The sequence below is a fragment of the Indicator indicator genome, chromosome 15, assembly GCF_027791375.1.
Source record: "Indicator indicator isolate 239-I01 chromosome 15, UM_Iind_1.1, whole genome shotgun sequence".
Lineage (NCBI taxonomy): Eukaryota > Metazoa > Chordata > Aves > Piciformes > Indicatoridae > Indicator > Indicator indicator.
The window spans coordinates 24715666-24729806 of NC_072024.1; the positions used below are offsets into that span (position 1 = coordinate 24715666).

The window sequence follows — 14141 nt, forward strand, 5'->3', positions numbered from 1 at the left end:
AGGCTTCCCAAGGTACTGGTGGAGGGATTGGAAAGCTGTGGATGTGGTGCTGAGGGACAGGGTTTAGTGGTGACCTGGCAGTGCTGGGTTAATATCTGGACTTGAGGATCTGAAAGGTGTCTCACAACCAAGACAATTGTGTGGTGATAAGACAATGCTCCTGACTGTCTGCACTGCTGAAGAGTTAAAGACAACTGACAGCAGGCAACAGAGCCTCTTCCTGACCTCTGAGAAAGGGCTGCCAAATCATAATGCAGAATTAATAAAAAACTACTCCCTTTTTAAGGACCAAGATAGTGAACTGAAATCAATGCAAGGCTCTCAAGCCATGCTGTTAAACCACCACAGAAGTCTTAAACTACATGGAGATGTTCCAACACATCACAGTGATTGCCCTCCATCCTGTAAACCCAATGCCCTTTGTCACAGAATCACAGACTCACAGAATGCGAGGGGGGCTGGAAAGGACCTCCAAGGATCGTCCACTCCAACCCCCTGCCAGAGCAGGGTCACCCAGGGCAGGCCACACAGGAACACATCCAGGCAGGTTTTGAGTATCTCCAGAGAGGGAGACTCCACAACCCCCCTGGGCAGCCTGTTCCAGGGCTCTGTCACCCTCACAGGGAAAACTTTTTCCTCCTGTTTCCATGGAACTTCCTCTGCCTCAGCTTCCACCACTGCCCCTTGTGCCGGCATTGGGCATCACCCAGCAGAGCCTGGCTCCAGCCTCTGGGCACTCATCCTGCACATCTTTATCCCCAGCAATGAGGTCACCTCTCAGGCTCCTCCTCTCCAAGCTCCAGAGCCCTCAGCTCCCTCAGGCTCTCCTCCTAAGGAAGATCTTCCACTGCCTGCAGCAGCTTTGTGGCTCTGTGCTGGACTCTCTCAAGCAGTTCCCTGAGGTCCTTCTTGAACTGAGGGGCCCAGAACTGGACACAGTATTCCAGATGTGGCCTCAGCAGGGCAGAGCAGAGGGGGAGGAGAACCTCTCTGACCACAGCCCTTCTAATCCACCTCAGGATGCCCTTGGCCTTCTTGGCCACCAGAGCACCTTGCTGGCTCATGGGCAACCTCACATCCACCAGGACCCCCAGGGCCTTTTCCCCTTCACTGCTCTCCAACAGATCAGTTCCCAACCTATCCTGGTCCCTGGGGTTGCTCTTTCCTGGATGCCAGACTCTACACCTGCCCTTGTTGGATTTCATTTCATTTCTCTCCACTCAACTCTCAGCCTGTCCAGGTCTGGCTGAGTGGCAGCACAGCCTGAGGACTGTCACCACTGCTCCCAGTTTGGTGTCATCAGCAAACTTGCTGACAGTGCCTCTGTGCCCTCATCCAGGTCCTTGATGAACATATTGAATAGTGCTGGTCCCAGTACTGACCCCTGAGGGACTCCACTAGATACAGCCAGACTCTGTCCCACTGAGCACAACTCTCTGACTTCTTGCCTTCAACCAGTTCCCATCCACCTCACTCCCTGATCACCCAGACCAGACTGCCTCAGTGTAGCTGTGAAGATGCTGTGGCAGACAGTGCCAAATGCTTTACTGAAACCAAGATAAACCACAGTCACTGCTCTACCATCATCCATCCACCTGATCAAAGGCTATCAGGTCGGCCAGACATGACTTTGTCCCACCCCATGAGTCTCAAGCAGCAGTTTCACAGTTTCAAACCCCACAACCACGCTACAGGCACGGCCTGGAGCAGCAGGTGGGTAAGGAAGGGGACGAGCAAAGCACTTCTTGGCAGCAGCCAGGGCCTCACCTGCTGGCTAGCCAGCACTGGCTGCGGCTGCCCCAGCGGCAGCGAGGCGACAGTTGTGGGCTGCACCACCGGGAAGGGCATCGCTGGCTCCTGGTAGTGCTGGGGCCGCTGGGGCACCACAGCGGGCGCGGCTGGCATGGCAGGGAGGCCAGGCTGTGGGAGAGAGCACAGCTTTAGAGGAGAGCAACCCCATGTCCAGAGCCTCTGCTACTCTGCATCCAGAGGGGAACTGCAAGTAAATAGTCTGCTGGGTCCCTGGTTCCAAGGAGACAGCAAAACTATGAAACATTATCTGCAAGGAAGGGAAAATTCCTGCATCTGAACATCTGGGGAAATGTCAGCAAATTCACAGGATCACAGAACTGTCAGGGTTGGAAGAGACCTTGAGGATCATCCAGTTGGAGACATGCTTCACTGCAGGCGGGTCGGATTAGATGACCTTTGGGGGTCCCTTCCAACCCAGACCATCCTACGATTCAATGCATTCACAGAATATACTTCATCCTTTCTCGCAGGCATTCTGCAAAATGATGAACTTCCCAAGTACATTGGATACATCTGAGTCCAGCAGGAGAAAAACACTGCTCCTGGATTTCATTTCTTTTTAGGTCAAACAGGATGAAACAAAAACCCCATTAACCTACCACACCAGCAGGGACATTTTCACTAGGCTGGCTGCTTCCCTTGCTCAGCTTGCTCTATGCCAGTGTTCTGCCAGCACACATTCTGCAAGCAGGGCTGGGCCCATGCAGGCAGGTTGGCTTCCCTGCCATCAGAGGTTTCAAAGGCAGAATGTTTTCAGAAGCCCCTGCAGATCTCACAGAAGATGACCTGGTCATTTGGCTAAGGCTTTACTCTTAAAGATTCCTGTTGACAGAGGCAGGACTAAAGTTCTGCCACCTGAGGAAGAGGTGCAGACACCAGGTGTTCTGGGAGGTGGCTGCCTGGGGAGGGAGCACTCTCAGCAGGCATCAAGACTGCTGACGTCTTTGATCTTGGCCAGAGTGAAGGTGTCCGAGAGCCTGCTGAGGAAACATTGGCTCCACAGGGTTTGTAGAGGTCCCCAGCTCCACCCATGCTGGTGCACCTGCTGTCTCTTCTCCTGACTGCACAGAGGCCTTTTCATCTCCTGGTTCTTAGGGAAGGGATGCTGAGTTTGGAGTCAGAGGCATGACAAGGTCGCAGTGGTGGTGAAAAGCAGCATGAGTGCTGCCTGTCATGTGTGATGGGTGACCTTTGTCACAGCTGGAAGAAGCATCAGGCCCAAGAGGCTCTTGAAGAAGTGAAGGAACAATAATGTGTGGCTATACTGACAGTGAACAAAACCAACCACACAACTCTCCACCACATGCCTGAGTTTAAAGCTAATCATTGCAAAGCTCCCATGCAGTTCAGCACCAAGGGGTTGCTAAGGAGCTTGTTTGCTGAAAGCCTGACAGCTGCCAGGGAAGCCTTTCTCCAGAATGGCAACCACAGTCTCAGCCCAGCCAGGGACCACTCAGAGTTCTGCACTATGAGGGTGCTGAACACTGGAACAGGTTGCCCAGAGAGGTGGTTGGGGCACCATCCCTGGAGATATTCAAGGTGAGGCTGGACAGGGCTCTGGGCAACCTGATCTAGTGGAGGATGTCCCTCCTGACTGCAGAGGGGTTGGACTGCATGACCTCTGGAGGTGCCTTCTAGACCAGACCATTCTATGATTCCAGAACAACTAGAAATGCATTACTGAGCAAGACCCCACCATACCCACCAAAACCAAGAGCGTCAATGAGACCTCGAGCATGATCTAGGAAACAAATCATTTCAAGAAGCTGTAGACTTACTCCTGAGGGCTGCTGGTAGTGTCCCAGCTGTGGGAGGCTGTGGGGCACAGGCTGGCTCTCGCTCAGAGGTGGGCTGTACACCCGCTGGATAGCAGGAGGGACCGGATCAGGCAGAGATGAGTAGATGACACTTTGCTGGCTGCTTTGGGAGTCTGAATAAACAGTGGACCCCTGGCCACTATCAAATGTGCTGTCAGCTGCAAGAACAATAGTTTTTATTAAAAGCTCAACAACTCCAAACATTCAAGTAATGAGTTTAGAGCAAGGTCAACACTGGTTTATGTAATTAGCAGTTTTACTACCCTGGCCCTTTCCCTTATATAAATAAATTATACAACACAAATGTTATTTTCTACCACAGGCACATGCTGCTGCTCTGAGGCCAAGACCCATCCCCATGGATTTCTGGCCATGATGATATTTTAGGCACATTGATATTTCCTTTAAAGGGCATAAGGTTGACATTAAGAACTGCAGATGTTTATAGACGTTAAGGGTGAAAGGAAAGGGATCCCCAGCTGCAATGCTCACAGAGACCATGGAGTTTTAGAGACAGATCTCCCCAGGACTCACCGACTTGAACTCCTCTCCTTTTTTTTTTTTTATTGGTAGCACTGAAAATGGCAACATTCTCTATCTTGCACACTTCATTAGTCCCGCAAATCATCCCTACTTGATTATGCAGCAATGCTTCAAGATGAAGAACAGGTAACAAAAGAATCTGCAGGTTTGCAGTGATGTAGGAGCACCACCCAGAGCTCTGAGTTCCTCATGCAGTGCTGGCCCAGCTAGCCTACAGAACCGCAGAACCATGGCTAATTAGCAACCACCATTCCTTCTGCCCACCTGAAGTAAAACTACCAATGAGTATTGCTGATTGTAAAATGGCTTTTCACAAACGCTGAAGCTTGTAAAGTAGAACTGGAGTTCCTCCTGAGCATAAAGCACTGTTTTCTTCATTTGAGAAATTAAATGAGACTATCAAGACTGTAGCTATAAGTATCCAAGAGAAAATAAATTTGTAATAGACTTCAAATTCTAAACTGAAAGAAAACTGTAACGCAGTTCCTATAAAAAAAAGGCTTCAGTCACAGCTAAGCTTCAATGCTAGCTCTTTTTCCAGCACTTTCCATCTTTTCTCCTTTCCATATTCCAAACAAGGTTTCAGTTATTTGGCTTTAGAATAACAAATTATTTTTTAATAGCACCAGATCTGACATTTCTCTGCTGTGCTCCCAACTGTCTTCTTTTGCAAAATTAAACTCCTCTCTCTATTGATTCAGCTCATTTCTACATGGAGGCACCATGGCCCTGCTCTGAGGCAGCAGAGATTTCTGTAACATACACACTTCCATCTTGTTACAATTATTTCTTTCCCCTCAAAGGGTAAAAAAAGGCAAGAGTATGACAGCAGAGTGCTACAGGAAAAGCTGAGTCAGTCTCAGATTTTTACAGAGCAAGATGCACTACACAAAGTTATTCATCTCCATTTCTGAGTTTGGCTTCAGATTTATAGCAATTTATAGAGGTCTCAGGCCTAACCTCACTAAGAAAATGTTCGAAGACATCTGACAGGGAATTGTCAAATAACACCAAGCATTGGTTAAATATGAGAAGGACTATGAAATGAACTGGTGGGTTTATATTTAGGATGAAATTCTGCAACTTCAGGCTCAGCACGAGTAGCCTCCTTCTACCACTGGAAACAAAAAGGAGCCATAATTACAGTGGCTCTCAGAGGAATTAGATAGCATGAGGTATAAGATCCAAAAAACAAATGAAATGAGATCAATTTAGCTTCAGAAGAAAAAAATCCTCTGTAAATACTGCAGGACTCTGAGTGCTATGCAGATGTGGCCTTTTCTCAGAGCTCCTGAACCTCTGCTTTCCTCTTGAGGCATGCCTGGTGGTTTTAGCATTCAAAGCAGATCTCTGTGTAGTAGTTTATACAGCACTTGACTTAAAGCAGCAGCTGTCTCTTTGCTAAAGATAATGCAGCTTTAATTTAAATATGTTTACATAAAAGTCCAGAACAGTAAACCAGAAGCATTATGACAGTAGTTTAGTAGCAAAATATCCACACTGGATTTTATCAGAAGAAAAATGGCCAACAAAAAAAAACCCCAACCCCAACCAACCAATCAACAAAAACCTACAAACAAACCCAAAACTCATAAAATTTCAACTCTTCCAAGCTGGCAGTGTTTCCTTCAAGATGTTTAGAAGCATAAATACATTAAGATTTCAATATGAGAGTTTGACTGGGTACCAAAGATTGATCTGAGGGACAAGTTACTTCAGGGAAATAAAACTGTCACCTCCTTCCTTGTGCCTTGCTCTTTGCTGGAGATGTCTGATGCTCAGAAATAAAGCAACAACAAGCTCTGCTAAAAAACCCAGGCAGCCTCTAATTCAGATAGGCCAAAGCCAGTGCCTGCAATTAAGAAAGGAGGTAAAAGTCCTCCTTGTCTTGAACCAGAGCAGTGATCAGTCTTGAGTCAGCTTAATCTAAGAGACTGGCAGATCCTTGGCTCATAGCTACCAGGGCCTGGATGAGCGAGAGCAGTCACCTCCTGTGACCTGCCATAGTGAAGACCAAACAGCCCCCTTCTTTCCTCCCAGGCCTCTAAGCTCAGGACACTGCAGAGAGCCTGGAGGAACACAGAGAGCACCTGCATCACAACCCAGGCACCTCCAAAATAATTAGTGTCAACCCGTGAGGTCTGGTGCTCCTACCAAGTGTGACCAAAGCACAGCTGCCATGTTCCCCAGCACAGGGCAATCTTGAATTCTAACCTGCAGTGCTCAGAGATGGATTCTTCTGTTTTTGCTGGAGACCACTGCACACAAACCATCAAGGGTAACTCACAAAACACAGCCAGCAGCAGCACTTTGTTTTCAGCAAGATCTGCTTTTGAATAAACAAAGATCTCCACACTGCCAGCATCAAAGCCAGCAGTCACCCTGACCAGTAGGTGCCACTTCAGCTTCTGCAGGCCCTGAAATTCCTGAGTGCTGCTCTCACCACCTGCCACACCAAAGATGGCTTTTTGGTGTCCAGCAGCAGGCCTCCTTGCTTTTTCACTTACAAATGTATGATGTTTTCTGCAGTTCCTGCTGCTGAAGGAGAAGCCATCTACAGCATGCAGCTCTTGAAGCTGTATTTCCTTCAAAAGGGTTACACAGCTGCCCAAGACTCTGTTTCTGAGCTACCGTGCAAGAGGATGCAGAGCAGCTCACCTCCCTGCCGAGCTCCGCTTTTCCCCCTGTACACACAGAAACCAACACCAGACTTACATGCAACAGAGGTGACGCTGGTGGGCAGGTTCTGCTGGAAGGGATGCTGCTGGTCTGCCTCGGGCTCCTCCGACTCGGACAGGATGTGGTGACCAGTGTGGGAAAGGTAGGTGACCTGGACCTGCTGCGCCTGCGGCAGCTTCAGCTTCTCCAGGCACTCGGAGTCACGGCGCTCCTCAGACTGCATCCTGGGCCAAATTCTCTCTCTTCTCCACAGTATCAGCGCTACTCTGTCCCGTATTGACTTGGCAACTATCTTGAGATCATTCTCGTGAAAGAACCCAGAGTCGATCTGGAGAGGAGGCAGAGGCTCAGCGAGGTTAGGCGCCCACGGCCATGCACACACCTGACACTCACAGTTCTCCCTAACCAGAGAAAACACCAGCTGGAAGCTAACAGGAACTGCAGCTTCATGCCTCGTAAGGACAGGAATTCCAGAGCCTGAGGGGGGGGGGCTGAATAAAAATTGTATCCCTAATGCATTTTAAAATAACAATATCTAATACCTGAATGTATATTAGGTCAATTTATTCCCCACTTAGTATCCATTAGGAAGAGAGCAAGTTTAACTGCAGATGGGTTCCTTCTTTTTTCTGTTTTTAAAGATTTAACAGAATAGTCAAAAGAGGGAAAAAGCATCTTTGAAAAATGCTCTTTGAACAATGCAGCTGGAGGAAATGACACCAACCCCAAACCAGATGTATTGCCTTCATCCTCCCAGTACACACAGCTCTCCAAATTGCTGTGCTTGGTATCACAGCAAGCCATGAGGGAAAAGATGATAGCAGAACTTCATCTCAAATTAACTTCTCTTAATTGCTAATGCCATTCAGTACTGATTGACTTTTATAAAGCAGCAGCCTATCATGGAGTCAAATGCAGACTGGTCACATCTGACTGCAAAAGGAATCTTGGCCTTCTCCAATTCCCTGCTCCACAGGGAAATTCATCTTTGTGCTGCCTGTTTGCATAATCTCCTCAGCGCAGGGGATGAGTTTTAGTTACTACGAATGACCTAGCAGAGATCTGTCTGCTCATCCTACCTGCTTAACATACATACTCTACAAATTTGGAAGCCCTTCTGTATATGGAGGGAATCTAGAGGTTTTCCTTCTTTGCTCTTGTCCAAACACCAGCCTGTGACAGCTTAAATTTTGGCTGTTTAAAATTAATAGGGGCAAAGCAGCTTAAAATACAGCTGCAGATGGATATGGGTATTTTCCACTGCCTGTGCCCTCAGACCTCATTGACATTCCTGAACTGATGATCCAGCAAATGCTGATGGCAGAAGGGAGTTACTCCAGAGAAGAACCACACAGGTCCAGAGAACCTTGCATGGTGTTCACTAATGTGGCCCAGGAGATTCTTCAAGGCAAAGCTTGATAAGAAGACTCTGAAAACCAGCCACATTGACCAATTTTTTTCTAAACAATTCTTATTTCTACATCTGGTGAGATTTGGACTAGATGCCAGAATTTTTTTTTCCACCATTCAAACTATCAAACATTGGGATAAACTCCCAAGGCAGGTGGTAGATGACCAAACATGAGGCAGTTTCAAGGCCCAGCTTGCCAGGGTGCTGGGCCAGCTCATTTCAACTCTGTTCTTAGGTGCTAAGGTTGGACTGTATGATCCTTGAGGTCCCTTCCAACCTGGTATGCTATGAATGTCTGAATTGTTCAAGTCTAATGAAGACATGCCATTTTCCAGCTGTGAAAGGTGACTTCAGGTTACAAACCTCCCAGACCGTTTCAAGTTGCTTCTGCCCACACCGTTTGGACAGGCTGCAATGTCTGACTCCTGAAAACCCATCAGTGATGATAAAAACTCCCTGTGCCCAGAAGGGCTCCTGCACTCTTATACAACACAGAAACTGACCCAAATGGGTGGAAGCACATCAAGGTTTTGTTATTCCACACCTCCTAAGGGCTAGAAAAAGGTTTTACAAATAATTGTCTGTGTTTGCCCACCCCTGCAACAGCCTCAACTTTGAAAACATTTCATGAACAATCCCTTTGGGAATTGTTAAGGTGACAGCAAAACACAGGTTTTAAACATTATTGAGGAAAGGGTATAGTATCACAGGAGTTTGGGGGTGATCCTTTTAAATACACTTTTGATGGCAGTTGTTTCCTTTTTCAAACAAAATCCCACAACTATGGGGCAAGGAACTTCAGAACTCCAATTATTTTCATAAATACTTAAATGCAAAATATGAGAGCAATTAACTGTACCAGAGCCATCTGCCAATTAAATGAGCTCTGTAATTCAAAACATGGCCAAAAAAATCTGGACCTGCTGTAAAGTAAAAATAAGACAGAGAAGCCTGACTTTCTCCCACTAAATTTAGTACATGGTGAGGTACTAAAGCCTAGTACATCCAGCATAGTAAGGCAACATCACCAGAGTGAGTGCCTCCTAAGCAGAGCAGGAATGGTGATGACAACATCATTAAATGGGATCCCTTGGGATCTAGATTATAATAGGAACATTTCTGCAAGCACAAGAAAATCCAAACCCTTGACTCAGTGCTTACTGATTCTGTGTCTCCATGACGTTAGAAAACCTAAAACAACTGCAGCAGAGGCATCATTAAAATATGAGCTCAAGGGTTATTGAGTGAAACCGGGGAAAAATAGCCTAACAAAATCCCTCAAGTTATGAAAAGGCAGAAATTCACCACATTACACTTAGCTGTTGAAAAATCCAACTCTCTGCAGTGGGCTTGAATCTAGCTGCCTGTTCATGGTTGGTGATAGAGTGCTGGTCATAAGCTGTCCTTATCTATCACCAACAGAAAAGATGGAAAGCGGTGTTTTGAAGAATTCAGTGCAGAATATTTTATTATTGAACTTTTGAACTCTTCTAACGTATTCCAAGATGCCATCTGAAACTAAGCTGATCCCTCAATAGCCAACAGAAACTGGCAATAAGTGTTTCAAAACAACAGAGGAGATTAGACCTCTGTGGTCCCTGAGCTCTTTGAAATGCCATTCACCCAGCTGCTTTCATACCTGGTAAGCAACATCTGTCAGTGTTTAGTTCTGCCACGGTCAGCCCTTTCTTGCACGCTACTAAAATCCATGCAAACTGCTTAAACTAGATGCCTGGAATAGGTTCAGTGGATGTTACTTTACCAGACTCCTTCCTGTTGTCCTCGGAGACTTGTGCACTACCTCTATAGGTTTGTGCACCACGTCTATAGATTTGTGCAATATAGACTTGTGCACTACATACACAGATTGGCAGACTACAGCTATAGATTTGTGCACCACATCTATAGATTTGTGCACTACATATACAGATTGGCAGACTACAGTTATGGATTTGTGCACCACGTCTATAGATTTGTGCAATATAGACTTGTGCACTACATACACAGATTGGCAGACTACAGCTATGGATTTGTGCAGCACGTCTATAGATTTGTGCAATATAGACCTGTGTACTACATACACAGATTGGCAGACTACAGCTATAGATTTGTGCACCACATCTATAGATTTGTGCACTACATACACAGATTGGCAGACTACAGCTATAGATTTGTGCACCACGTCTATAGATTTGTGCACTACATATACAGATTGGCAGACTACAGCTATAGATTTGTGCAATATAGACTTGTGCACTACATATACAGATTGGCAGACTACAGCTATAGATTTGTGCAATATAGACTTGTGTACTACATATACAGATTGGCAGACTACAGCTTTAGATTTGTGCACCACATCTATAGATTTGTGCACTACATATACAGATTGGCAGATTAGGAGAAGTATATTTTACCATTTCTTGTGCAACATCATCAGGAGTTTCCTTCTCCAGGTCAAAAGTAAACTCAATGGCTCCATTATCTTTGGGTTTTCCTTTCAGTTTCTTAGGATCTTCTACCCAGAGTCTTAAGGCAATAGAGGATTTCCTACCATGGTCTTCTTCTGCTAGTTCCACTCTTACCCCAGTATCTTCAGCAAAAAAGGCATGGCTTAATAAATCCTTAATTTCATATCTGCAACAGATAGAAAGAATATTCAAATGCTGCAAGTCTTGAGCAATTTCAGAGAGGTTTGTGACAAGGAACAGAGGCACAAACATTTCCTGTATGCTTGGTGTTGAGCCGTAACAAATCAGTGTTCTTAGCAAGAAGAGACAGCATTGCCCCTGCCACTGAGGACTGCTGCAAAATGACATTGCCTACTTCACAAAGCTCCAGCAATGTCCATACACCATAAGCCTGTACAAAAACTATGGCTTTGCCCAACTTTCATTGAGTATCTGAGCTTAAAGACCACTGAAAAAAGAGGTTCCTGCTGGTAGTCAGTTTAGCTCCCTAAAAATTTTATTTGTGAAAACTGTGAAACACTGAACTGCAGACACACTCCTTAGGGTCAGTGTAAGAGGATAGGTTTTAAAATCAAAGCTGGAAACAAGGTAGAGTTTGTCTCCATATACAGAGGTGAGTGACTCAGCTGTATCTGCTGGAACAGCTGGTGGGGAATCTACCATGCCACGGTCTTGGTCAGCCTCCTGAGTGCCGTTTTCTGGAGAGCCATGCTGGAACACAGCAGCTCACCTGTCCATACCTATGCTTTCTGACCTTGTTCTTTGAAGCTGAGAGACACAACAGCAGCACATATCGGTTAGCTGGAGCTCCTCTCCTATGAGGACAGGCTGAGAGTGGGGGTTGTTCAATTTGGAGAGGAGAAGGCTCCAAGGAGATCTTCTTGTGGCCTTCCAGTATCTGAAGGGGGCTACAGGAAATCTGAGGAGGGACTTTTTAGGGTGTTAGGGAGTGATAGGACTGGGGAGATTGGAACAAAACTAGAAATGGGGAGATTCAGATTGGATGTTAGGAAGAAGTTCTTCCCCATAAGGGTGGTGAGACACTGGAAGAGGTTGCCCAGGGAGGTGGTGGAAGCCTCATCCCTGGAGGTTTTTGCATCCAGGCTGGATGTGGCTCTGGGCAACCTGCTGTAGTGTGAGGTGTCCCTGCCCATGGCAGGGGGGTTGGAACTGGCTGATCCCTGAGGTGCCTCCCAACCCTGACAATTCTTTGATTCTACCTTGACTTTACATGGCAGGAGAGCAGCAATTGTATTCCCCTTCTGCATTTTCACCTTCACAGAGCAGACCCAGTGGCCAGGGCAAAACTCCACAGACTGCTTTGAAATCCCTGCATATACCTTATTTAATACAAAGCTTGATTACTTGAAACAAACCTTTCTTCTTTATTTTTGCAAATGCACTCCCCAATTATCTCCTTGATTTCAGGGTCAGTTACTTTCTCAAAGCTTGCTGGCTTTATACCCTGAAAAGGATAGAGAAAAACAACTTAGTTTGAAAAATAATGGCATTAGATCTCTAAGTTAAGACCATTTTACAGTCAATTCACCACACTTCGAAGCTGTTAGTCTCAATGCAAAATTGCCCTGAAGCTGTGGGAACAGCCTATCTCGAAGTACCATTGCACTTCAGAATGACCACACTAGTTGGTACATGACCTGAGCCATGCACAGGGCAATGTCTGCCAATCTTACCTTTAGATCCTGTGAACTCTGAAGTAGGCAATGCAAAATTTTCATAATTGCTCTTTTCTGAAATTATTCCCTTTGTGTCTTCTGCCTCTTAAGACACTAAATACAGACCAATCATCACTCTTTTTCTTCTAGCTAGTTTCAAGAATCACTCAAAATTACCTTGCAATAATCCATATTCCAGTTTCCCACAAAATCTTTTCCATTTCAACAACCCCAGGACCCCTGCTCTCCCCCAAAAATCCCAAACCAAGCAGGGAGCAGGAGAATAATCCCAACAGCTCTGTGCTGCACTAGCACTTGCCCAGGACATTGTTAGAATCTCAGCAGGAAGGAGTGGCAGAGCAGGTGCCATATACAAATCAATCTATAAATCAAGTTCAATCTGTCAAATGTTGGCAGTTTTTCTGGGAATAGTCTGCAGCTCCAGACTTGGAACAGCTAACCCCTGAGCACAGCCTTTCAAGGAGAAAGCACAACTGTTCACTGCAAAGAAAGCTCACAAGAAGCTGAACCCATTTCTCCACTCTGCTCAGTGTGGGCACACAGCAGGAGTTGTTTTGTCCTTCTGTTGATTGGATGGGGTTGGTTGAAGAAGATGGAAGGCTCTAAAGGAAACACACACACAGAGCCAAGGTCACGTCCCTACTTTCTAATGTTTCAGGACCAAGATCTTCAGTCAGCATGATGACCCTCAGGGCATGCAGCCCCTTAACTGCACCCACATCCATCCTACCAACAGCAAGAGAGAGTGCAGGAGGTGAGTGTGCAAGTTCTCAGGCTACCTAAGAGATCAATATTACCTCATCTTGCTGTCACCCTCCCCCCAGTGCACGGAGAACAGATCTCCAGAGCACTGGGGGCAGTCACCACACACCTGCAGCTGTGCACTGGCAGAGCCCAGACTGACAATTTCTTCTGGTGCCAGACAGGCAGGATGGGATGTTACTTCAGGAGCAGCTGTCATTGCCAGAGAGGCCACCATACCCCTCTCCTTGTCAGTGCCATAGGAGCAGCTAAGAGATGCCCAGCACCTGTAAGGCTGCTGACACATTCCATTCACTTAGCAGAACATCTCCTGTGAGTCCTTTTCATGCAGCTGGGCTGCATCAAGAGCATTGTGGCCATCAGAGCAAGAGAGGGGATTCTGCCCCTTGGCTCTGCTATGCTCAGACCCCACCTCCAATCCTGCCTCCATTTCTGGTGTCCCCAGCAGGACACAGAGCTGCTGGAGAGAGGCCAGAGGAGGACACAAAGATAATCCAAGGGCTGGAGCAGCTCTGCTGTGAGGCCAGGCTGAGGAGGCTGGGGGTGTTCAGCCTGGAGAAGAGACTACTCCATGGGGACCTTTGAGCTGCCTTCCAATACCTGAAGGGATCCTGCAGGAAGGCTGCAGAGAGACTTTTCCTGAGAGCACCTAGAGACAGGACAAGGGGGAATGGTTTGAAGCTGAGGCAGAGCAGGGTTAGATTGGAGTTGAAGTTCTTCGGTACAAGAGTGGAGACACTCTGGAACAGGCTGCCCAGGGAGGTTGTGAACACCCTGGAGGTGTTCAAGGCCAGACTGGATGAGACCTTGAGCAGCTGAATCTAGTTGAGAGGTGTCCCTGCTCATGGTGGGGAGGTTGGAGTATATTATATCTGAGGTCCCTTCCAACCTGAGCCATCCTGTGACTCTATGATGATTCTGTAAGTGATAAGAGTGGCAAAGCAAGAAG

General features: G+C 46.7%; 1 protein-coding gene across 1 annotated transcript in view; it reads right to left on the reverse strand.

Annotated features, from left to right (window-relative positions):
- Positions 1 to 14141, reverse strand: part of WNK2 (WNK lysine deficient protein kinase 2) — a 133216-nt gene that overhangs the window by 51521 nt on the left and 67554 nt on the right. Inside the window, exons 5-9 of the mRNA XM_054387277.1 lie at positions 12110 to 12198; positions 10680 to 10899; positions 6888 to 7179; positions 3591 to 3787; positions 1768 to 1920 (exon numbers count right to left, since the gene is read on the reverse strand). Coding sequence (XP_054243252.1) covers positions 1768 to 1920; positions 3591 to 3787; positions 6888 to 7179; positions 10680 to 10899; positions 12110 to 12198 — 951 coding nt within the window. The remainder of the gene's footprint in view (positions 1 to 1767; positions 1921 to 3590; positions 3788 to 6887; positions 7180 to 10679; positions 10900 to 12109; positions 12199 to 14141) is intronic.